This window comes from Hydra viridissima, unplaced genomic scaffold (genome assembly GCF_058129835.1).
Source record: "Hydra viridissima isolate aposymbiotic clone 2 unplaced genomic scaffold, HvirCarnegie_v1 scaffold_10, whole genome shotgun sequence".
NCBI lineage: Eukaryota > Metazoa > Cnidaria > Hydrozoa > Anthoathecata > Hydridae > Hydra > Hydra viridissima.
In genome coordinates this window covers 929,152-954,693 of record NW_028324309.1, presented here as the reverse complement: position 1 = coordinate 954,693, position 25,542 = coordinate 929,152, and the positions used below count along the sequence as shown (strand labels likewise).

The following is a 25,542-nucleotide window of genomic DNA, read 5'->3' as shown; positions in this document are numbered from 1 at the left end:
TGGAAGTAGTCAAAATCTCTTTTAAAACAGTTGGAAGTAGTCAAAATCTCTTTTAAAACAGGTGGAAGTAGTCAAAATCTCTTTTAAAACAGGTGGAAGTTTGGAAGCTAATTTTTTTTTTCTCTGAATAACACAATGCACAAGCAACATTTCGGGATTGTCATCCTTCATTAATTTTAAACACTCATTGTTCTTGCCCATCATAACAGGAACACCGTCTGTAGCACAAGATAAGATATTTTAAGTTCGTATTTGTGTTTCAAATAAATATCGTTTTAGGTAAGTTGTCTCAACGGCAGTGGTAGTATTTTCCAATGATTCACAGAATATTGTTTCTTCAGTGAATTCACCATTTTCAATATATCTTACGTAAGCCATCAATACAGCCTGACTGTCTCTTACAGTTGACCCATCCATCTGTATTGAGAATTTTCTTGATCTTAACTTTTCAACAATTTGGATTTCAACATCTTTAGCCATCTCATCTGTTCTTCTACTAACAGTATTTTTGCTTAGTGGCATTGAATTAGCACCTTGGTCATCTTTGCCCAAGAATTGTTTTGAGAAAAGTTGATATTACCCCTGCTAGCACACAACGTTGAAAAAACGTTGAAATAACGTTGATCGACGTTGATCAACGTTGTTACAACGTTGTTTCAACGTTGTTTCAACGTTATGTGCTTGCTGGGACTGGTTTAATTAAACCCTCCCCATGATTTTTTGGCCTCCCCAATAGTATGATTTTTTTCCTAACTTTGATGCTAATAGAGAAATTTCATAGCTAGCTTCAAGAGTACGAGTTTGAACTGCAGTTTTTGCAAAATATATTGAATTTATTGTCGATCTTTCATCAAATTTCTCCTTTAAAGATTTAAATTGGTCCAAATTATAACTTACGTCAGTTCCATGTTTCGCCTTTAAGTATGTTTCGAGACGGCCTTTTTTCATAGATTCGTTACTTAAACTCTGTTTGCACAATAAACAGAATGGTAAATGTACATTTTATATAATATGAGATTATCTAACAACTAAAATATAAAAAAAAGCTCTATAAGCCATTTTTTCCTGCAAAATTTAGTGAAAGCAGAAGACTAAATAATATATACTAAAAAATTACCACCCATTTTCTATTTTACCTTATAATCGTATTTAACTTTGATTCAGTTTTTTTTCACATACACAAATTACTTTTATTTTATAGAAAACCTTCAAATTGATGAACTGCTGAAAGAAAACTAATGATTTATGATGCACTTTTAAAATTTCCACACATAATGCTTTTTATGCTAACCTAGCTTACTAATTATCCATATAAAAATTAAAAAATTGCAAAAACGGGCAAATTTTCATTATTTGGCTGTTAAAAAATGTGAAAATATTAAAGCAGGACATGATAAATTGTTATAAAATAAAAACAACTGCATATACATATGTATGTACATAAACTAATAAATTGTTAAGACGTTCAAAATAAATAAAATAATTTCACAATTGAACAAACAAACAAAAAAATAAATTTTGAAAAAATTTTATTTTAAATAAAGATTTATTTTTATTTAGAAAATAAAAAAAAAAAAAATTAAGGAGTGCAAGTTAAAAAACATTTGCTTAACAAAAGTTTTTATTTGCAATTTTATAATTGCCCCCTGGACATTTCCTACGCCCCACCGGTGGGGCGTACACCCCACGTTGGGAATCACTGATCAAGACATAACCTGGTTATATACACGTGTATAAACACGCTTACAAACACGTGTATGAACACGACATAACCCGCTTATATACACGTGTATAAACACGCTTACAAACACGTGTATGAACACGACATAACCCGCTTATACACACGTGTATAAACACGCTTACAAACACGTGTATGAACACGACATAACCCGCTTATACACACGTGTATAACCACGGATTATGTCTAGATCTCGTTTCCCTATTCATATAGAACTTAACTCTATCATCACGGGATATGTCTAGTTTGTAAGCGGGTTATGTCTAGATCTAATTTCCTTATTCTTATAGAACTTGACTCTATCATCGCAAGAAAAACAAAGACCAATTTAAATTAAGAGAAAAAATGAGTTCAATGATTGCTGGTTCATACCCAGATAAAACTATTGTTTACTTTGACATAGAAACAACTGGATTAGGTAATAAAATTTTTTAAAGCAAACTATACGCAAATATATGATAAAAGTTTTTGAGACTGAGGATTTTAGATGTGCAAATGTAACTCATACTTAAAAGCTCTTCAATATCTAACGTTTTACTAACATTGTTTCATAAATCAGTATTTATCTTTTTTTTATAACAATTCCATCAGTTTTAACAGATTCTTTTAATTCATTGTATTTCGTTACTAAATTACTTTGTTTGTTTTTAAAAAAAACTATGAATAGACTAAGGGAGCCTAAACAGAGCCGACTTTCATTTTCTTTATGTGAACCAAAAATGTATTTTAGTTATTACTATCATTTAACCCTTCATCTTTTATTTGTAACGATTGTTTAAGATCCGATTTTCAATCTGAGACAAAACTGGTAAGCTTTTTAATTAAACAAACATGCCCATAATATTAACTACCCTTTTTTTTTTTTTTCAGAAAAGGAATGCGACATTTTACAAATATCTGCCGTTTGTGGTGACAAAATGTTCGACCAGTACATTTTTTCTACAAAAAAAATAAATCCTAAAGCAACTGAAATACACGAAATCTCTATCACTGGTGATAACATGTATTATATGAATAAACCAGTGAAATACAGTGATCGAAAGACTGCCATGCAGATGTTTTCGCAATATCTTTCCCAATTTTCTGGCGAAATTATTTTGGCTGCTCACAATGGGAACAAATTTGATTTTCCTAATCTGAGTCGTGTAATGAGAAGCGTCAATGTTGAGTTCCCAAGGAATGTAAAGGGATTTCTTGACACTTTGAGTGTTATAAAAATACTCTGTCCTGGTTTGAAACATTATTCATTGGGGAATCTTGTAGAAGAAAACTTTAAAGCTCATAATGCTCTGGAAGATGCCAAAGCATTGCAAAAACTAATGCTCAAGATAAAAAAGGAGAAGGGAATAGAAAAATGGTTTGGTGTCGTAAATCAATGCGTTGGAATTGATTGGATCAGTATGTAAACTTTTATTAATGATTGAAAGATATTGAATTTTAAAAGAGCAAGAATTGTTTAAATAACTGTTTTAGGGTTAGTGTTAGGACTCCAATAAATGACGTTAATCTCTCATCTCCAAAATAAAAGCTTTTGACCAAAATCCTTCTAACTATGTCTTCTAAGCACTATTTCAGAATGTCAAGATCAGGATAAAAGGCCTTCAGAGTAGTATTAGGCAAATAGAGCAGTATTAGGCCATCGGATAGCGTTTTATATTGCCAACAAAAAGATAACCAATTCCACCAATTCCTTTTTTCCTGTTCTTGAAAATCTGAAATAGCGGTTAGAAGACATGATTAGAAGGATTTGGGCCAAAAACTTTTGGTTTTGGAGACGATGGTTTAACGTTTTTTATGATATTTTTTGAGCAACAAGCCCAATCCTCTATTTTCTAAAACCTCATTTCTTGTAGCTCTGCTCTTCTCTTTTTCAAAGTTATCAACTTTGATGATGGTTAAAAAGACTGTATACAAGGATTTGGAAATATGTTTATAAAGGCGTTTGGTTTATAAATATTATACAACAGATTGATTTCTTACCGAGGCAATTAAATAAAAACTAAAACTAAAATTGCTTAAACATGAACTGAATAAAAACTTGAACTAAAATTTTTGCCTCCGAACTAAATAAAAACTAAAACTATAATTATTTTCTGAACGAAAATATCACTGGGCTGTTATTCTTCGTCTTTTGAAAGCTTTGCATTGTGGTCTGGGTTCAAATCCATAATTGATTCATGGGTTTTGACAATGTCAGCTTTGAGAATGTGGGCGTCAATTTTTCATTATTAAGGTTTTCACAGATGTATGTCTTGGTTTCTTTTGTCCATGAAGTTTGGAAATGGAAATTTACCTCAAGAATATTTTCTAATAAACTAATAAAAATAGACGTTTATAGAATGTAAACCACTTCACAGCTTATTTATTTTTAGGTAAATGGTAAAAAAAAAAAAGATATTTTATTTATAATTACATTTCTCATCAGAAAAAAGAAGAACTGACCTGGATTTTTTTTAATTTTGCAACTCAATGTAAATTTCACTGAAAAATGAAATAATTGGTCCTAGATTAGCATACAAAAATGACTTTTCAGGAAAAAGAGTGGCAATGTTAGAAGTTCAAAAACGATTCTTGGACATTGGCAGGATCCTAAAAGTTTTAAAACCAACTGTTTTCAAGATAAGACGTTATCTTGAAGCATATAGACAATCTCTGAAGCCAAGAAAAGAGCAAAAGTATAAAGTGAGAACTACAGAGCTGATTCGGAAAGTCAGAAACAAGATCGCCTACAACGCAGTGAGGTAAATGAAAAAGTTGGCCAAGGATTTTGACAGTTTTCTCCTTCTAGCGACCATGAAGAGGACGAAAGCCTGGCAACACGAATACAATCCCACGACTTCAATGCTAAAAAGTTTGGAAAGGTCTGGAAACTGGCTGGATGGGTTCCCTATGAACTCTCCAACAACAACAAATCCAAACATCTCTGCATTTATAAAAATTTGTTACGGTAAAATGAGCAAACTCCGTTTCTGAAGAATCTTGTCACGGGCAATTAATCAAAGGTTTTCTCCACAAACGACAAAAGAAGGAAGATTTGCGTGTTGCCTGGTCTCCAAAAGGGATACTAAAACATGTCCAATCTAAGAAGGCTTAATGGTGTGTACGGTGGGATAGAAGTGGAATCATCCACTCGGAAATCATCTCAAACGGTATTTATTTTAAGTGAAAAGACGACGATGAGCGTCAACAGAGGCAGATTACGGTCAAAAATGGCAGCAATTCAACTTTAATAGTGACGTCTATCTGGCTCAGCTTGTCCACCTTCACGCTGCACTTGAGGCAAAACAACAACGTCTCGATTGCAGCGTGAAGGCGGCAAACGATAATGCCCGTTCCAATTTTGAAAGTTGTGTCGTCGAATCGATTGCCAATAAGGAATGGGAGCTGCTCCCTCATCCGCGATATTCACCTACCAAAGCTCTCGCAGACTATCACGTCAATTGCTTGTTGAAAAACTGGTAAACAAACAATATTTATGACGATTTGGATGACTTAGTGACCGATGGTAAGGCGTGGATAGCATCCAAGAACCGTGACCTTTTCACCAAAGGGATCTAACGTCTACCAAACAAATGGGAAGCATTTCTTGAAGTATGTAGCGATTAGTATAGCACCATCTTTTTGTTAAGAACTTTTATTGTTTATGTGGAAGAAAATTTTTTTGAAAAGTCGCAAAAATTATGCATCAACCCAATAATTATGCATCAACCCAATAATTATGCATCAATCAAATATTAATGCATCAGTCCAATAGATTTGAATATTCAAAATCTTTCCGGCCACAATACATATGATCAATTTTTTTGGTTGAACACGGATTTTAAACATAGGAAAGAACGCCTAAGAGTTTTTTCCCCTAAAACCTAAATGTAAAATACATGAGATCAACTAAATAAATCTTTGAAGCTTAATCATATCTAACTACAAATAAAAAAACATGTATATTCATTAAAAACAGCACGGTAGCCGAGCTTGTTGCAGGCCGAAAGGCAGGACTTTTTTCCGTACTAACATAAACGTGTCTTTTGTACAGCGGTTGGATTTCTCGGTAGTTGTTATACATATTTGATGCAGAATTAGAGAACTTCTTCCCTTCCACCAATGTTCTGAATGCTTCAACCTGAAAGATGAAAAAATAATAATAATAAAAAAAGCTACTATCAAATAAGTACAACTAAGTTAAACGAACAAATAGTTTTTAACAAATTTTTTGTACCTGAGCTTGTGAGATCGTTTGTAATTTCCTATCGATAATCCATGATACGATCTCTTGACACCCTGGTGTTGTCAGCGAGCCGTTATAATAATAATAATCTACTCCAGCGTTCTTTGGTAACAATGAACCGATTGGAAATGCTTTAATATTGATACGGTCATCTAAATATGACATTAAGCTTTACAAAATTACAACATCGAGACAGCGTTGAGATTGACTATAAATTGGCATAGCGAGGAAACCGATCATATGGTCAAACAAGTAAAATGTTGTTATTAAACGTAAATGTTACAATTAACAAAGTAATAAAAAACCGAACGTAATGAAAACTTAACTGATGATTCTAGCCTGCGACGAGAGTACATTTTAGGTATATATTAACATATAATACTAGCCTGTAAATACTACATTAGGTATATATTTTATCATCGTTTCAAGGTTGTAATTATGTCGACTATGATGGTCAAGTTCAAATAAATTTCCCCATACCAGAAGACCATCTTTGTGCGTAAGAGCTTCTGAAAAGTTTTTATATTCTTTTTTAAAATGATTCAAATGCATCTAAAAACAAAGTCACAAAACAAAAACTACTTTCACAGTATCTTTGAAAAATTATACCTTTAATTTGAATTATACCTCGAGAGGGTACGATGTGCTGTCAATTTGGTGCTCTGATCCTTGATTATCATACTGTCCCCAATGAAAGTGGATTGAATGCAGTACGTATTCCAGATCTAAACAATTTGTTAAGCTAACTTTTAAATATAAAACTTTATGAAAATAGTTACAGTCGAAATTTGAAATATTTCTATTAAAAAATTTAGATCGTAATCAATGAATAAAATACTTTTCCATTTAATGCTAACTTGGTCTTCGGCGTTGATAGGTTTTACAGTACATAACACTGTATGCCCATTATTTCTTAATTCAAAGGTAGCATTAACAATACGATCATAATTGTACAACTGGAGAGGCACCAGTGTTTTGTCATATATGGCTTTTTCGTAAATAATATTCACAGGAGATTGTCTGCTACCGTTACAGCCTCGGAAGTGCTTTGCCCAATCATTAGGAACTGTAAGAATAACTACTTTATAAACGATAAAAATATTGATGAAAACTAAAAAAAAAATTTATGATAATAAAAAAACATCTTGAAGAACAGTTTTAAAAAATAATCAGGGAAAAGATTAATGAGGATAAAACTATTGTTTCAAATCTTTTATTAAGCAGTATTTGAAATTATATTTTCTTACTTTGCAATAACATTGTTTGAACCGTTACCGTCTATTTTTACAGCAATACCGTATTTTTATTCCGTACTTCCGTATTTTTATACTGTTATATCGTATTTGTATTTTTATCAAATACCGTGTATAAAGTTTTATTAAAAAAAAAAAAAAAAAAAACAGGGTTCTATTTTTTAACATGCTTAAAAGAAAACGGGAAAACTAACTTAGTCCATGGCCAGGTCGGTATCCCCAATCATCTATACTCCAATTCTCATTGGCAGTACCTTTTAAAAGAAAATAATTTCATTAAAAAAGGTAAGAGACAGTTAAATAGTCTCTTAATTTACTTAACTAATAATTAATAATTAAATAATTAAATAATTATCTTAATAGTATGTTGAATGAAATTCAAAATTTTTATTTTTCAACGTTCTTTTTTTTCGATTACTTCTAATCCTTTTTCATGAAATCGAGGAATGGTAACGAATTTGTTTTCGAGTATTTTATTTAATACATTATTTTCAGGAATATCGAGGAATGGTAACGAATTTGTTTTCGAGTGTTTTATTTAATGCATTACTTCAATTAGTGTTAAAAAATTTTGAATTAAATTTTATTAGTTTAATAAGTTCAGAAATCAAAAATCTCAAACGTTTTCTCTAATTACTGATGACAAAAAGGACACGAAACCCCCCTTAAAAGCCCTTAATAACATAAATACATTTAAATATTTTTAAAAACTTACTGGACGAAGTACAGCGTATAAAATAAGCTCCAACAATTAGCAACCTAGTGAACATTTTAAATCTTAAAGTTTTAAAAATGATTCTGGTTTTACACCGTTCGGTGATGAGGTCTGATACTCCTTTAACCTCCTAAACAGTTTAACGCTGCGTTTAGTTCATTACAAATTCCTCATTTACCTTCAATAAACCTGTCAACATTTTAAATTTTGTTTGGTTGAGTTTAAGACCCAAACTCTATAACGGCAACAACAACAAAAATTGAGATCAATTTCTTTTATCTTTTGAGAAACAAAAAAAGTTTTAAAGATTTTTTTTGATGGGGAGCGACAAAAAAAAGGATTTCCGTTTATTTACTTAATCGTAACTTTCACATAAAGTTCAAACGATTCATACCTCACCTACTTTAACTTTGATCAAATCTACAAAAAAAAAAACTTATGGAAATAGCACAACTCTTGGATTTGTTTGAAAAGTTTAAGATAATTGGATTGCGTGAATCAAGTAAAAAGTTTCAATTTAACGATTTTAGCGGCAATTTTTTTTGCTTGCTCAACTCAATTTCGCTCAACTAATTTCTTAGCTTTTCTGAAACCTTTTCCGAACTGCATGAATTTTATGAGAGTTCTAGAAAAAAAATGTGCAAAAACTATTTATTGTCATACTAATCTGAAAATTATGACAAGTAAAGATGATGAGCGAGATTAGTTATTAAAAAGCTTAACTTTGTTCTGGTAAATAAAAGCAGGAGTAAACGAGGAAAATTCAATGTTAGAAGCGTTTTTAAAGTTTCAATTGTAGAAGTTTTAATAAAAAGGGTATTCAAACATTACAGACCAATGAAATCATGTTTAGTTTGTAACTATGGAAATTTCAAATCACAAAGTTAAATCATTTTTAATAGACATTTGTGAAAAATGGAACGGGGATGTTAAAAGCATCACATTATGAATTAACGCATCCAATAAATTTTATCGTGAAAATCTTTTAGAAAAGTTTTACTAATACTATTATTGCTATTATTATTATTACTACTATTATTATTATTACTATTATTATTATTATTATTATTACTATTATTATTATTACTATTATTATTATTATTATTATTATTATTATTATTATTATTATTATTATTATTATTATTATTATTATTATTATTTTTATTAATATTATTATTACTATTATTATTATTATTATTATTATTATTATTATTATTATTATTATTATTATTATTATTATTATTATTATTATTATTATCATTATTATTATTATTATTATCATTATTATTATTATTATTATTATTATTATTATTATTATTATTACCATTATTTTTATTAATACTATTATTATAGTTGTTGTTGCTGCTGCTGTTGTTGTTGTTGTTGTTGTTGTTGTTGTTGTTTTTGTTAAACGTGAGGTCTTTAGCAACTTTCATTTTAGTTAGACATAATTGATTATAATTTGCATAAATTAACGAACCATTTAATGTAAGTAAAAAATCAATGTAAATAGCTCAGAAAACATTTATAAATTCATTCACTGAGTGGCGGGAGACGGAGTGCTTTTTGTTAAATGAATCCTGATGTTGAAAATGACATTTTTATACATTCGGATATCTTTTTTTACCGTAAGAATTTTTTAAACCCCAACCGCTGTGAGTCCACTAAATGACCAACCTAAGTTTTTATTTAAGGAATAGTTACGTGTATTTGAAGATTGGAAACGGTATAAAATTCAAATTAAACTAAGAACAATATGAACAAAAGAGTAAAACGATTAACACTTTTATCCGAGATTAGCTGATGACGATAAACTTTTTCTTTACGCTTTCACAATACAGCTTTTTTGATAACAAATCCATTTATTGTCACCTTATGGTCGGCGTTTAACAATCTGATAAAAAAATGCAAACAGTCTGTTGTTATGTTTTGGTGGAGTTTTGTTTTATTAATTTTTCTTATAAATAATCTTTTGGTTCGGTAAATTAAATGAACTTGTTAGGTTTTTCGCCATTTTTTTTTTTTTTTTTTTTTTTTTACATATAAAAAAATGAAACATCTTTAAAAATCTCTCTCAAAAAAAAGAGGTGTAAAGTTATAAACTCTGAATATAAAAATTGCGTTTGAAAGAAAAGATGACCTCAAATGATGAGTAACACAAAAATGATCTAGAATTCATGTAAAATTTGTTTTTAAGAGCTAAGATTAAGATCACCATAAGGTTCATTAATATTTAATGATCTAAGAATTCAAATAAATACTTTTAAATAAAAAAAGTCAAAAAAAAAAAATTTTAAGAGGCTTCCGTGTTCATCTGCAAAACACTATCAAATGATCTTAAGAGAAAAAAATAGTTACACTAATCAAGGATGATAATGATTTTGATGATGCTTTTAGCTCCTGGAAGGAGCAAAGCATCCACAAGGACATTTTATGGCGATCCGCAAAATTCTTTTGTTGAGTTCGAACCCTGGGACGTCACACGCGTCGTGTTAGAATTTCAATTTAAAACCCAAGAAAGTGACGTTATGTTGCTGTACGCTATCAGCAGCAAGAGGAAAAATGGCAAACCGTTTGTCATCAATATTTCCATTCGAGAAAAAAGCTTAGTGTTAGGAACTAAGGTTCGTATTCAAAAGTTGCTTTTGTTCATTTTTAAAAAAAACTGATTTTTGTATTTTTCTTGTTCCATCTTTAACAGATACTGTAGTAAAAAAAAAAATCCTTACAATATTATCTCTACATTAGAAATCAAATATTATCTCCACATTAGAAATTAAATATTTTTCGGAAAGCTCTTTTTAATGTTGTTCCAGAGGTTTCTAATGAACAATATAAGTTGAAATACATAGTTCATTAGAGAAAATGCAACTTAGCTCCCTAACCACAACGATAGGTTTAAATCTGAGCTGAGGGTTCCGTAAAAATGCCGACTTTGATAATCTATTGCATCTTAAACCAGAAATATTAGATTAAGAGTTCTACTGATCGATGGAGGATCATATACTATATCTACCTTGATCTTTTCTGGATTGAACATCTAAAATCTTTTCAAGAATCTTAGATGACTGTTTTCATTATGATTGAATAAATCCTAGATGGCTGACTTCATTTTCATTGAAATCACATTTCAACACCAGAAAAAGTTTCTAATTTGCTAAAGAAATCTTTTTTAAAAAATCTTTTTTTTCCACTGTCGTAATTACTTTACGTCGCTTTGATTTCCAATAGAAGCGCTTACTGTTTTAGTTTTGTATGGCATTCTTGAAAAATTCTTCGCTGTTTTGATTGTAAATTTAAGCAGATATTGTTACAAATTAATTTCCAACTCAACTTGTAATTATGGAGTTTGGAGATATTATAATTAACACAGAGAACTATGTTCTCTGTGTTGAGCGCCGCTGGGCTTTTATTTTTTGCTTTGTACTTTCTTTTTTTAAGAGCTAAACAAATACGTTTAAAGAGTTTCTGTATCTTTAAGTCAGTTTCTGTGTCTACAATTTAGATGCTGCGTCATCAAGTGAGCTTGTGTCTACTAGTCACCTTCTGTGTTGAGAACTTATCCATCAGATAAAATCTGCAAATAAATGAATGTTTTCTATTGACTAAATTCTTAAACAACGTGGTTCCATTTAACGGCATTTTTCATAAAACCTTATATTTTTCTAATTGCACTTTTACATTGTTCTCTCATATCTGAAAATGTTTTGTTTTCATCTCCATCTTTGATCATAGGCTCTTTGACCTCCATCACTTTTTAACCTTTTTTTTTGCGAATCACTGTCTGCAGACTGCTCATCAGTATCTCTTAAGTGCAATTTCGGTGCACAAAATTGATGACTTTTACTAAAATTCTTCTTTTTAAAAGCATTTTTGCTGACTGGCTTAGCAGATTTCAAAATAGAAAAAGCCATTTGACCTTCTGGTTTTTATTTCTGTAGGAAGATACAGTTATGGACAGAATGTATGATCTAAATAAATCACACATTCTATCTATAGCAGCAATTTTCCAATTTTTTTTAGATGCATATGAAACATCACACGATTCAAAGATTATAAATCCGAATAAATTGGTTTTAAACCTTAATTCGTGATGCTGGAATTAAATTCTGAAAAAAAACAACTTGCTGTCAACAGATTTTATAGTCATTCAAAAAATTGTGTATCACAATTGATGTTGTATGTAATTGGTGTTGCTTGTGACCTTTTTCCTTTAACAAAAAGTTAAAAAAATGAACTAAACTTCGAAAAAGTATTTTTAATTATCTTTTGTTTGAGTTTTTTTATTTCGCTTAACTGAAATATTTAATTTCTAATTCATTTGTACACTTATACTGCGAGACGGTAATCATTCAGGCCTCTCTGACTTATTATTTTTTCCACGAAATCATTTTTAAAGGCTGTAAGCAGAAAGATTCTTAATTATCACATTGGTATTTTGCAAAAACCTTCCGTTTTACTTTTTGGTATTTATTATTTTTCAACATAAAAAAAATTATTCAATCGAGAAGACCAAAGAAGACCAAAGAAGACCAAAGAAGGCAAATGCAGGGATCCAACTAATAGAATTTTTGGCGCTCAGTTTTTCTTAATTTTTTCAAGGAACAAAATATACATTTGACTGAATCAGGTGGGGCGGGGGGGGGGAGGAGGGGATCTTCTTAATCTTCTCTTGCAGAAATTTAAGTCTGTGGGACCCTGGTCAAAATTACAATTTTATGCCTAAGCAGCAAAAGAAGGTTTGTGTAATCATTTTATTCATTTACATTACAACTTAAAAGACCACTATTACTATACAATAACTTTACATTTGTTCTTCAAAGATGAATTTTTGAAAAACCATGTTAGAGAAACTATATTTAAACAAGTTTTGTACCCCTTGCCAGACTGCCATGTTTAGAGACATAACCAGCTCTCTCACTCAAAGGATTCAGAAAAGTAAGGATGTAGAAATGTGGAAGTTTTGCACAGGAAAAATTGAGCGGGAAAATGGAAAGGTTCCGCAATTTCATAACTGTTGTAAAAAAACGCGGTAAAATGTAAAAATGTAAAGAATTTTGTTATTGAAATTTTTTTATTGTCCTGTCATTACTTGGTGTTGAAAATTCAGTTTCCTGAAGCAAAATGGTTGTTTTTAATGGTTTTTAATGGTTTTAAATCTTCACGTATTTTAAAATACAAAAACTAAGTTGACACATTTTTGCTGAGACAAAGATCGATAATGTATAGAAAAATGCTTGTAGCTATTTTAACATTTTAAAAATTACGTTAAAAAATTAAAAAAGAAGGATAATGTGAAAACGATCTTAAAAAAATTATAAGGTATGAAAGTGATATAGTTCGTTTTTATATGTATTAATATGTATAGGTATGTGTGTGTTAAATATATATATATATATATATATATATATATATATATATATATATATATATATATATATATATATATATATATATATTAGGGTGCATCAAACGCCCCATACTTTCAAAAATTGATCTGTCCCTAATCTCAAAACTTTCTATTGGTTCTCACGAGGCACTGTTAAATTTTTTCAAAATTGAATGAGATTTAAGGGGGCCACCTCAAGTCTGAAACTTCCAACAAGACCCTAAATAGAAGAAAAAAAAGTTTTTTCAATGTATATCATGTTGGGTCTCAGAAGAAGCGAAATTTTATAAAAATTTTAAAAAATAATAAAAATTTTACACACGAATTATTATTCTTAGTTTTATTGCATAAAAATTATTTATTTTTTAACAAAAAATTAAAAAAGCCCATTTTTTCATGGTTTTATTCAAAAAAAATTTTAACAAAAAATGATAAGTATTTTTAAAATTTTTATAAAATTTCGCTTCTTTTGAGACCCAACATGATATACATTTAAAAAACTTTTTTTTCCTTCTGTTTAGGGTCTTGTTGGAAGTTTCAGACTTGAGGTGGCCCCCTTAAATCTCATTCAATTTTGAAAAAATTTTACAGAGTGTCTTGTGAGAACCAATAGAAAGTTTTAAGAATAGGGACCGATCAATTTTTGAAAGTATGGGGCATTTGATGCACCCTAATATATATATACATATATATATATATATACATATATATATATATATATATATATATATATATATATATATATATATATATATATATATATATATATATATATATGTATATATATTTCTTTTTTAAGGAATCTCGTAATTTTGATAAAGTCAAAACTACAAATATTATTGTGAATGATAATCGGTACCACCATGTAAAAATGGAAGTAAAAGACTTTCAGATTAATCTTATTCTGGACCAGACACATTCAGTATTTGAAAAAGAGTTTGATGAAGTTTATATTGGCAACTTTTCATTATATATAGGAGGAGTTCCTGTTTCAAAAAAATTTACTGATGTCAAAGAAAACAGGTAAAATGATTCCTAATTTATTTGTTTTATTTTCATCTTCTTAAATACAAACCATTTTTAGCATTTTAAAATTGTATTTAAAAACAGAAATAAAGAAAAAAAAAAATGAAGTTCCAAAAGTAACATTCAAAAAAGATGTAAATAAACATGTTACAAACTCTTTAAAAATAAGTCAAATATAATTGAGTCCATAAAATTGAGAGTTTCTTTAATTTTTTTTTTTTTTTTTTTTTCTGTCAGTAAAAATATTCTCTGCAAATACCAAATAATATTTATGTTGACAAAAAATAAATAAATAAAAATAAAAAAGCATAACTGATCAGTCTCAACAACAATTCTTCAATGCACTCTTTACACTCTTTAGTTGCTTGTACTGAGAATTAAAAACTCATTGGCTCAAAAAAATTGAAAAAAAAGTTTAATCAACCCATATTACTCTCTTTCATTGTTAAGATATAAATAATTTAGTTTCCATTGGTTAAATGATTTTGTTATTACTTACTGTTACTTTACTATTTTATGCCATGATTACAATTCAATGCCTGTTTTTTAAATATATTTTGCTAGTTTCTGTCATTATTTTAATTCTTTTCCATTTGATTAAAAACATTTCTGACAAATTTTTAACCAAATTGGACACAGACTATGTGGTCCACCAACCAAATCATTTTTGATGGTATATTGGAATGTTGGCCACATATAGAAAAATCTTTTAAAATTATATTATGTAGGATTTAGACAGCTTATGGTTGATTTTCAATGCTGCTGAAGTCACAATCAACTATAGAGTAGAATATGTATAAACACTAAAAAGTATGTAAGCATTATGCATTTTTTTACAGCCCTTATCAGTGGCTCAATATTTGGCTGTCTCTGTTGGTCATTTTCCACAACTAACAAGGCATTTTGTCAATATTCTTCACTTTAGGAAGAATATTGACAAAATGCCTTCTTAGTTGAAATCAGAGCTAGGAAATCAGAGCTGAGTTTGACTGCATGTGTATCATTGTTGTTCACAACATTTAATGATTGAACATTTTTTATTGAGGCTTATGCAAAGCTGAAGTTGCCCATAATCTGCATTAACCTCAGTGAATCAGTGCAAGTCTATCTACAGACTGTAAAATTCAAGAGCGTGTAGGTGTTGATCATGAATCAACACCTACACGCTCAGTAAGTGTTGTTGTGAAAGAAATCGATTGAGTTTTTGGTTTTCCAAATCTTGTGACAAAATAATGTTGATTTAAGAAGATACATAACTGGCTTGATAGCCAGCTGTCAACCAAAACCCATTGCTCTGTAAGTGGAACTTTAAGTGTGAGAAGCACCACCTCTTCAATGAAATATCAGAGATGTCACTTTAGTTCTACAATTTCATCTTTGAAATTTGAGGATGCTCAACTGCATTCATCAACAGAAAGCATAACAAATTCAGGTCATTCTAGGAAGCATTCTATGCAAAACTACATGATGTCCAACAGACACAAAGTTGACAGTCTCTTTGAATTTGCACTTTTGTAGTTATTGTACCATGTGGTAGGATATGTTCTTTAAGCAGATAGATTTTATTAGATTATATGAGTTTTGTCATCTATTAGGCTTTGTACTGCTCCTGGTAGCCTTATGTTGAATGTGTATTTTCTCCATCAAAAAATACAGTAAACAACTCCACAAAATCATCATTATCACCTTCACAACCAGATTTAATATATGTGGCACTATGAACACTATTGTCACTGCTTTTAATTTTGCTCATGTGCAGTTCTTTCAGACTTCTGTCATATTTGATTGTCTTTATTGTTTACATTTAAATCAATCTTGTAATTTTGCAGTCAATACTTATCAAGTTAGCCAAATAATTGATTTTTTAACAAGTTGCTCAGCATCTGCAGGCCATAGTGAAAATGTCATAGCAAGTTTATCTTCCATCCTTTTTTAATGGAGCTGATCAGCAGTTGTAGGGTATGGGTCTGACCTTGGCATTGTCTTCCAGAATTTGGATCATCTTTTCACATGCTTTATGCTTTGAAATCATTAGAATATTAGGATAAGTTTAACAGTTATTTACTTTGTTTGGTTTTCCAATATACCTTCTTGCACATAAAACAACAAACAGTGCAACACTTTCTGAGTGGTAGTGAACCAGTGACCATCAAGTCCTCCTCCATTGTGATGGCATTACCTGATCCAAAAAATACTAGCTAGTTGCTGTGTATTCAGAGTGGCTGTTGAAACTGGTTTTAATTTCAAAGTATTGGTTACAAATGCTGCTAGTAAAGGCAACATACTGCAAGTGCAAGCTGATGCTATTTCAGACTGAGTCAAACAGTTTTCCACAGCAAGCTCATCAGCTGCATTCATCTTGGATAATAGCAGCACAATATGTGATACAAATTTAGACTGGTAAATGGCTTGTGGACAATTTAAAATTGAGTATAGTATATATTAGATATATATGCAAGCAAGCAGTAAATCAGATTGTTTGAAAAATATAGCCAATTGCTGTTCATTTAAAATTTACAAAAAAACATGAAGGATGGTGTTTTAGAAAATAATGTATATCATGCACCTGTACTGAGGATGTTTAGGTTTAAGATTTAAGTGTATGAACACCTGAGCATTTTTCACCCAAGCATCATTCACCCAAGCATCATTCACCCAATTATCTTTCACCCAAGTATCATTCACCCAATCAGCAGTGATGAATAAGATGATGACAATGGAAGTGAGAAATCCACCAGAAGTTATTATTGCACAGTGTTAAGGTGATGAAGTTTTTTTTCCATTTCGTCTAACAGCTTGAGATGAGTCCGACATCAATGAGGTGAATCTGACATCATTGAGGTGGATGCCTTTAAATCAATTCATAAATGGAAAAAAACTGATAAAATATTTAGCTTTTTCTAAATTAATCCAGGCATATTAAATGGAGTCACAAAAAAAAAAAAAAAAGAAATTGGCAGGTAATAGCATAGAATATTTAACTGTCTATTTAATCTAAGTAAATTATTATACTACATTTGATATGCATTCTAAATGAAAATGATCTTCACAATTAGTTCTAAATATACATACAAATTTCCAATGTATATTTTAATTTCATCTAACAGCTTAAGGTTGATGCCTTTAAATCAATTCATAAACAGAAAAAAATTGACAGAAACAATTTATTCAGTAAAAGGAAATTTTTTAACATGAGGACACGTAAATATGCAATCTAAAGTAATAGTCATTCAGCATTCACAATTTTGAGAAAATAAATGATGAGATTTTGGACTAATCATTTTGAGTAGAAGTGTGTAATACTGCTATTATATCAGCTGCAATAAAATCACTCTGAAAAAAGATTTTCTAGTCTTGAAAGTCTGATTACCTAAATGCATTTGTATACCCTGGTTGTTTTATTACCTTAGAAAAATGACTTGTTGATGCTGCAAGCTGAAATATATGATAATACTATTGACATGTTTTAAATGTAGAAGGTTCTTAATTATTTTTCAATATTAAAAAAAAATGTTAATCATTGGAAATTTTTTTGGTTTTTTTTTTAAAACATATCTGTAGTAGTGATCGACCGGAATTCGGTTCGGATCCGGTTTCCGGCCAAAATTACGACCGGAACCGAAATTCCGGTTCCTGTTCCGGGTATATTTAAGATTTCGGTTCCGGCCGGATTTCCGGTTCAAAATGCTACCGAAAATATATATTATAAAGCTTTATTTAGCATAATACCGTTATGATCATTTTGATAAAAATGATTAAAAAAGTTTTTAAATTAGTTGTTAAGCTTGAGAATTAATGTTAATAAAATTTGGCTTTGTTTAAAAACTAATTAATTTTCTTGTTTAAATTAACTTTAAATTAATATTCATATCTTGTAATGTTTTTATCGCTATTATTTGAGCTGAAGTTACAACATTCTGATTCTTACCAGCTCATTTTCTTAAACATATTGTCATGATCCGAATGAACAATTTTGAACCTCCTAAAGATGAATTTGGCTCCTGCAGCTCATCTTTTTCGCACATTGTAAAAATTATTGCGCAACTTCGAACAGGGGAAAACGATTAATGTGCGTTTTGACAATCCAAAAAATCATTTAGGTGTTAAATGATTTTTTTGGATTGTCTAACTGCTTCTCTATGCCTTGGGTTTCGGAAAAACTTTTTAAAAAAATGTAAAATTTTAGTTATTTTTACAACATTAATTTTTGTTTAAATTAGAACTAACTTTTTAAAAATATATTACTTATTTTCGGTTCCGGTTTCGGTTCCTGTTCCGGTTTGGATTTATTTCCGGTTCCGGTTAGGAATATTTAGAATCTATTACCGGTTTGGTTCCGGTTCCGGCAAAATATCTGTTCCGGTCGATCACTAAACTGTAGTAATAATGGCTTAAAAGCAAAACCTAAAAATTATTAAAAAAAAAAATTTTTTTTTTAAAATTATTGCTAAATAAGATATTCAAAATTTCTAGTTTTATTGGGTGCATAACACAGTTCCGATTCCAAGAAATTAACCAATCAAAGAGTTCATATTCTCCAAAGGTACTTCAAGATACAGGAACAGGCATTGGTTAGGAATTACATTTTTTTTTCTTAAGTTGTCTCTTAAATATACTAACAAAGTTGTTACTATTTAAATTCTGCCTATTTAGGTTGCGAAGATAGATGTTCTTCGCAAGCTACACAGCAATGTTTGAATAGGGGTCGATGTTTAAATCGTTATGTTAAAACAAGCTGTGATTGTAGAGGGACAGGGCATACAGGCAACACTTGTGAGACACGTATGTTATGACTTTATACATAATGCTTTATGCCAAAGCAAAGACACAGGAATTTACTTTGTTATGTATTTTTTAATTGTAATTTTTAAATTAATTTTTTTTTACCTCATTAGAAATAATCTTTGAGTAAAATCTTAACCTGCATTCTAGAATCTCAGGCATTACATTTCGATGGCAGCTACATGGTGTGGAGGCCACACATGAAACTAAACGATCTTAATACTGAAATTTTTGTCCGATTTAAGTCATACCAAAGTTCAGGTGTCATACTTTTTATAAAAACTAATCACACCAAAGATAGCTATATGCTGCTGGAACTGAAACAAAATGCACTAACTCTTCGCTACAAGCTTAAAAGTAAGTAATAATTGTCAAATAGTAAATTTTTGTATGACTTCTTTAAACAATAACCAATTGCTTTTCTGTTTAGATAAAATTATTTTCATCAAAGATGTTAAAAGATTTTCCATAAAGATGGTTGTTTTGTTGAAACCCAAATTTTTTGCTTTTTTGAAAATCAAATTTATTACAATATGGAACATTAAAATTATTCTCAGGTTTCCATTTTTGGAATTAAACTTTTTAAAATTATAGAGATTCAAGTGGGTTTCTCATCATATATTTAGGAAGATCTACAGGATTTTTCATCATAAAATTAGGAAGATCTACAGAACTTTGTTTTTAGCAAAAATCTATTCTTCTTAAGTTTATTCAACAAAGATTTTTTTTTTTAAACTGACGGAAAATTTCTTAAAGAATTGTATATAATTTCTCATATACCCCAACTGTTGATAACAAGTTATGTTTTTATGATTTAGATTTTGTTTCGAACACTTAAGCATAATTTGATTGAATTTTTTTGTAGCCTAATTCTTTGTTTACTTTTGTGATGATAATTTCATTTTTAACCTTCAACAATAAGACATTATAAAAAAGCTAAGTTAAGTGTCTATTGTTGTAACAAAAGAAGTTCAATTTCTTTTTAGGTGCCAATGAAGAAATCATAACTTTTGGAGATAATCTTATCAATGCGATATTATGGAAATATGTCAGAATTTTCCGAAATCAGCAAAGTGTTTCATTAGTTCTTGATGATGGGTATACTTCCTTCTATACTTCTATAAATATACTCTTAAATTAAACAGTTTTTTTAACCTGTTTTGAATACTATGCCCTGTTCACACTGAAATTGACCGAAGTTAAACATACCGAAGTTAAATTTGTTTTATGTGAAACTAAACTTTGTAAAAAGTTAATTTAAAATCTTAACTGTTATAAAAGGATTTGATTTCAAAGTTAAAGATAATCTTTTACATACAAGAAAAGACAGAAGTGGCTGAAACTCTCAGTTTCTAGAAAAATATTGGTTATGTCATAAAATCAAGATAATAACAAGTGATTAAAAAATTCGATTGAAAAAAAAAAAAAAATCGATTGAAAAAAAAAAAAAAATTCGATTAAAAAAAAAAAAAAAAAAAAATCGATTGATTGAAATAAAGATTAAGAGCACAAAAATATCTAAAGATGTTTTCTGCAAGGAATAATTTTGTCCTATTTTACCAAAAAATTTTGTAACTACTAATGGTAATGCATATTACCATATTGTAGCCATACAAATTCTACCATTTTACATTTTAATCTTTCTAGATAATCTCTTTCTTTCTGTAGTATATCCAAATAAAATGTAAAAACAATTTGAAAGAGTACTTTCTGATTATTATTTATAATTAAATTTTTCTACATTAAACAAATGTGATGATGATCCTGAGGATCATTCAATTTGCCAAAAATATTGGGATCTGCAGTAGTTTCCCTCATCTTTTCTTCCTACACACAAAATTAAAATTAAAAGAAATTGTTGATGGCTGACATTCAGTGAAATTAAAATTTATGTTAAAGACAATAAATCTTTAATATAAATTTTTCATTGTTTTTGCTGGAGCAATTTAATTAGAGAAGTCTTATGAAAAAAATAATAAATAAAATTTTTTTTTTTTTCAAACTGCTACTTACCTAGCTAGCTAGAGGAGATGTATTCTACAAACTTTATACATTACTTCAATTTTTCATAAATATTGTCTTTAGACCATTCAGTTATTCTATTTCTTTGTCATTCCATTATCTTTCTATTTTCTGTTAAAAGATTCTTTTCTTAGTTTTCTTCTGGCACTTTAAGTCAGTTTTCTTAAATATACTGATAAAACAACATTACAATATTTGTTTTGTTAAAACAGCTTTTAAGGTTAATTTATAAATTAGCATTAATTCAGTACGAATAGCAATTTATAATATGAGTTTAAATTGTAAAGATAAAAATGCTTTTTTATTGTTAGTATAAATGGGTACAGTTTTTTACAATTGCATTTACTCTTATTGTATAATGTGTATAATGTGATACAAGCTGTCTGTAACCAGTGAAAGTAATAAAGTTTAAAAAACTTTTACATAATAGCATTTGTTAAATTATTTTTACATTAAAATATTCATAACAAATTGCTATATATAATAATTACTTTATAAATAATTACATACACAATAATAATGTTAATATTGAAATAAATATTTAAATGCGAATATTTAATGCATACGTTTAATGTATGTAAATATTTTTTTAGTGTCTCAGTTAGAAGCTATACAAAAGAAATGCTTACCAGTTATGAACCTGGAGATGAGCTAACAGATATATTTATTGGGGGACCTAAAAATCTACTGCAATCTCAAAGTAAAAGTAGTTTTAAGGGCTGCATGCAAGATATCATCATTTCTCAGGTGTGCATATGATGTCTTTTTAGAGTTCTTGTTACAGCAAGTAGGAACAGATCTAATTGTGTTAGAAACTTACGTAATGTGGTAACCTCACCTGCTTTGTTTCCCCTCCTCCCAGGAATTACTGAAATACTTCCTTAACACTAAAAAGTAGTGATAGGGTTTGTTCCTTACATTATAAACCTTACACTTATGTAACTGCTTAATTATTGCTATGCTAATGTTATTAAAATTTTAAGTACACGGAAGTTGTCAGTTTTATTATTAAATTTTTTATTTTACGCAGAAGCTTTCAAATTAAAAAATGTAAGAATTTGTGTACGCACGCGTACAAATTTATATAAGAAATTAACCAGCCCGTTTGCCGAGATCTCGGCAAAAAACAGTGAGATCTCGCTATCCGGGCTAGCTCGTTTATTCATATAAACGCAAAATAAAATTAAGTTAAAATCAAGGAGGTTTAATACACAGGAGACGGCACGGTATATACGTTTATATAAAAAGCGCTGAAGCCAGTTTTGAAAATCAGCCGCCATCTTGGTTGACCCAAAACATTTTTATATTTTGTCAAGGTGTATATTAAGTCATTGTTAACACACATAGAATTTTTAAGGTTTAACATGTTAAAGTTTCTTTTTGATTTTAAAAATAACAAAAAATTCAATTTAAAATGTTTATCAAAGTAAAATTTCGATCTTAGCATCATAAACATATAAAAATGTTCATTTTTTATTTAATGAAAATAAGATCATTTAACCTTTAATACAACATATTAATGATCTTTAGCTACTTAAGTAAACAAACCTCTTAGGGTTCCAAAATGCTTTTATTGTTTAGCGCAAAAAATAGTTAAAATTAAAAAGAAACAACAAGAGAAGCCAATCCAAGAAGACAGATTAAAAAAACTTGTGGAACGCAAAAAAAAAAAAAGAGAATATTTAAATGATTTTTATTAAAATGATTCAAGCCAAGCAAATCTTTACAAGCCCCTCAAAGATATAGCAAAATGGTGGGTTGTGGAAGCAAACAGGTTGAAAGAATACTGTATTACAGACAAGCTAATCCTAACAGGTGTATATTCAGAAAAGCTAGAACAATCAATCTAAATGCCAATTTATTGAAATTTTGAGGCAGTTATTGAATGATGCTACTAAGCAGAAGAGGAGGCGAGTTGCAAAGGTGGTTTTCAATTTCATGAACAATTAGAACATCTCAATACTGACGAGATCCAGCTTGTATGAAAAATGTTCATTGTTTAGCAAACATTGTTTCAACTGAATTGGTAAATACAACCTAGCTAGAGAAAATATGGCTAATTTTATGGGCACCCCTGTAAATTGCCTAACTTTTTTTTTTTTATTTTTTTTTTTTTTTAATATCTGTATCCATTTTTCTTATTCCCACCATAAGGAATTCCTCATCAATAGTAAGTGAGGGGTCCAAAAAAGTGAGGGATTTAGAGAAAAATTATAAATATTTCAAAAAGAATAAACTAAACTTTAAAAATCAAAAAGTTATCGAATTTTTTTGGTGGATCCGAATGATTACGCTAAGTTGTCATTAAGACGGATAAAATTGACTCTAGAACAGGAAGATCAATAATGGTTTGGGAAAATTTGAGTAAAAGAAGTAAAAGATTAAAGAAGCAGTTGTCACTACTTTATGATAAGAACGGCCCATTCATCTCCACCATCAGTTTTGTCACACCTAACACTGAGGGCAGCAAACTTCTGCCAAATGAGTTTCTCGTTCTAAAAGTGTAAATATATAAAGTTATAAAAAATATATAAAGTTTAAATGTTTTAATAAAACTTTTTCTCTTTCTGATGCTCAAGTTCTAATTAAATTCTTTAAATCTTGACCTTTTTGAGCCTTCGCTGCGTTTTCTTGTTGATTCTTACTCTTATTCTTCCTGATCATCCTGATCATTCTTGTTGATTCTTTGCTGGGGGGGAGGGGGAGGGGGAGAGAGTAGAATAGAAAGTGCACAAATTTTTCTTTTACAAAAAAAACTTGTTTTATACATCGGTTGCTTAACTTTAAAATAAAACTAAAAAGGCAAAGGTTTTACATATAATGTTATACATGAAATTAGGTTGGTTTTTATATACAATTTTATACATCAAAATCAGGTTGGTTTTTAGTCTAGGAATTCAAATTTACAATTTCGAACGAATCGACGAATGTAAAAAAAAGACAAAAAAATCAACATTAAAATTAACGTTCTTTTATTTTTTTTTTTTTTCTTAAAAAAAAAAAACAAAAAAAAAAACATGGTCAATACTGATTAAAATAACATGTGGCCGACAAATTTTACCCGTGAACACTTTTTTAGTGAATTGCTGGTAATATATCATTACAACAACAGAATATAACTATCATATCAGTTGAGACGTTCAGTTTGTTGAGACGTTTTTATATTTTAAAAGAGTTTTCAATTTTTAGGTTAACTTAATTGAAATGCATGAAAATCTTGATGATTATGGCAAAGTTGAAAAACACGATGTTGCGGAAGGTTGCTCGCCATCATTCAATTCAAGTTAGTGTTTTGATATGTTTTCTCAGTTTTAACAGTGTTAAAAAACTAGGCTAGATGAAGTTAATGCTAAATTTGTGCCCAGCATTTATTACGATAGAACACGGAGTTATAAAAAAAAAAAAGAAAAAAAAAAAAAGAATTTTTCTGATTAACCAATGAGATTTTTAAGTATTTTGAATATTTCCATCTTAAGGTTTCGATTGGTCCATAACCCATATACCGTCCATTGAGACTTCAGAACATAATTCATCGTTTCAAATTACGCCGAAAAAGGAAGAGATTACCACGCCTAAGGTATTTCAACCATAAGCGTGTTTATTTCCCGCAAGCATCTTTGAATAATTATCAGAGAGTTCTGCTTCGTATTTGCCTTGAATTTGAATACGCCTCAATTGCATTTTGTAGAATAAGAATGGTTTGATCAGATATAAATTTTTTTTCTCTTTTTTTTTTTAGTATATTAGTGAGGAAAGTTCAAAAACCAAAACAAATAACTTTGTGTGGATAATAGTTGGTACGTGCGTTCTCTTGGTTGTTGTTACATTCATTCTTGTACTTTTTATCCGGCACCAGTTCGTTAAACGCCAAATGGAACGGAAACAAATTCGTGCCCACTTTCTGAGACAGACAGACGATGAAACATTGCCAATAACAACAACTACAGTTAACAATCACGCTAAAAAGCAATCTTGTGAGTTACAAACATTTAGTCCAGTACGAAAAGCATTTTATGTTTCATCGTCGGACGTTGACATATTGAGAAAAGAAAGTCTTATTTAAAAATAAACGAAAAGATGTAGCAGAAAAATATGGACGTGACCTTTTTTTTGCTTGTATTTTTTTTTCTGTACGAACTTTAAATAACAAGAGCACATGAGCGGTTTATGTGCAAAAAAACATCTGTCTTTTTTTTTTTAAATATATATATCTTAGGTTAAATATAATATGTTCAAGTTACAAAAGGTTTAAATCGGAAAGCCAACGGAAAACAACGCGCAGCAAACATTGTGAATAGTATAATGACGTAACTTGGCAAATCAATGAACAAATCTTACAAATGAAATTCTCAATGTTACGTGATACTAAAATATTTTCTGAATGACGTAAAC

At 29.5% G+C, this 25,542-nt stretch overlaps 3 protein-coding genes across 14 annotated transcripts; 2 read left to right on the top strand and 1 right to left on the bottom strand.

Moving 5' to 3' along the window:
* Positions 1-1,953: 1,953 nt before the first annotated feature.
* LOC149882517 (maternal protein exuperantia-like) lies at positions 1,954-3,181 on the top strand. Its single transcript, XM_090100919.1, has 2 exons — positions 1,954-2,156; positions 2,609-3,181. Exons 1-2 carry the CDS (start codon positions 2,084-2,086, stop codon positions 3,142-3,144), a joined length of 609 nt encoding a protein of 202 aa, XP_089957045.1. The 5' UTR covers positions 1,954-2,083; the 3' UTR covers positions 3,145-3,181.
* Positions 3,182-5,622: 2,441 nt separating this feature from the next.
* LOC149882516 (carbonic anhydrase 2-like) lies at positions 5,623-8,234 on the bottom strand. 9 transcript variants are annotated; one of them, XR_016456163.1, is made up of 7 exons: positions 7,932-8,234; positions 7,411-7,470; positions 6,802-7,029; positions 6,591-6,688; positions 6,444-6,515; positions 5,955-6,115; positions 5,623-5,858 (listed from the first exon to the last, which is right to left on the bottom strand). XR_016456163.1 is itself a non-coding variant. In XM_090099567.1 (7 exons), the coding sequence occupies exons 1-7, from the start codon at positions 7,984-7,986 to the stop codon at positions 5,646-5,648; spliced, it is 981 nt and encodes a 326-aa protein (XP_089955693.1). In that variant the 5' UTR covers positions 7,987-8,234; the 3' UTR covers positions 5,623-5,645. The 9 variants fall into 9 exon arrangements, 8 of the variants coding, with proteins under 8 accessions (XP_089955693.1, XP_089955694.1, XP_089955695.1 ...); XM_090099567.1 differs by having other exon boundaries at positions 6,350-6,515; XM_090099568.1 differs by lacking the exons at positions 7,411-7,470; positions 7,932-8,234 and adding an exon at positions 7,211-7,386 and having other exon boundaries at positions 6,350-6,515.
* A 1,981-nt stretch (positions 8,235-10,215) lies between these two features.
* On the top strand, positions 10,216-25,227 carry LOC145192991 (neurexin-1-like). Of its 4 annotated transcripts, none has more exons than XM_090099565.1 (10): positions 10,216-10,555; positions 14,120-14,343; positions 18,820-18,917; positions 19,000-19,128; positions 19,279-19,485; positions 20,115-20,226; positions 21,744-21,897; positions 24,340-24,433; positions 24,627-24,727; positions 24,890-25,227. In XM_090099565.1, exons 1-10 carry the CDS (start codon positions 10,301-10,303, stop codon positions 25,211-25,213), a joined length of 1,698 nt encoding a protein of 565 aa, XP_089955691.1. In that variant the 5' UTR covers positions 10,216-10,300; the 3' UTR covers positions 25,214-25,227. The 4 variants fall into 4 exon arrangements, 2 of the variants coding, with proteins under 2 accessions (XP_089955691.1, XP_089955692.1); XM_090099566.1 differs by lacking the exon at positions 10,216-10,555 and adding an exon at positions 11,628-13,253; XR_016456161.1 differs by lacking the exons at positions 24,340-24,433; positions 24,627-24,727; positions 24,890-25,227 and adding an exon at positions 22,479-22,824 and having other exon boundaries at positions 21,744-22,088.
* Positions 25,228-25,542: the final 315 nt, after the last annotated feature.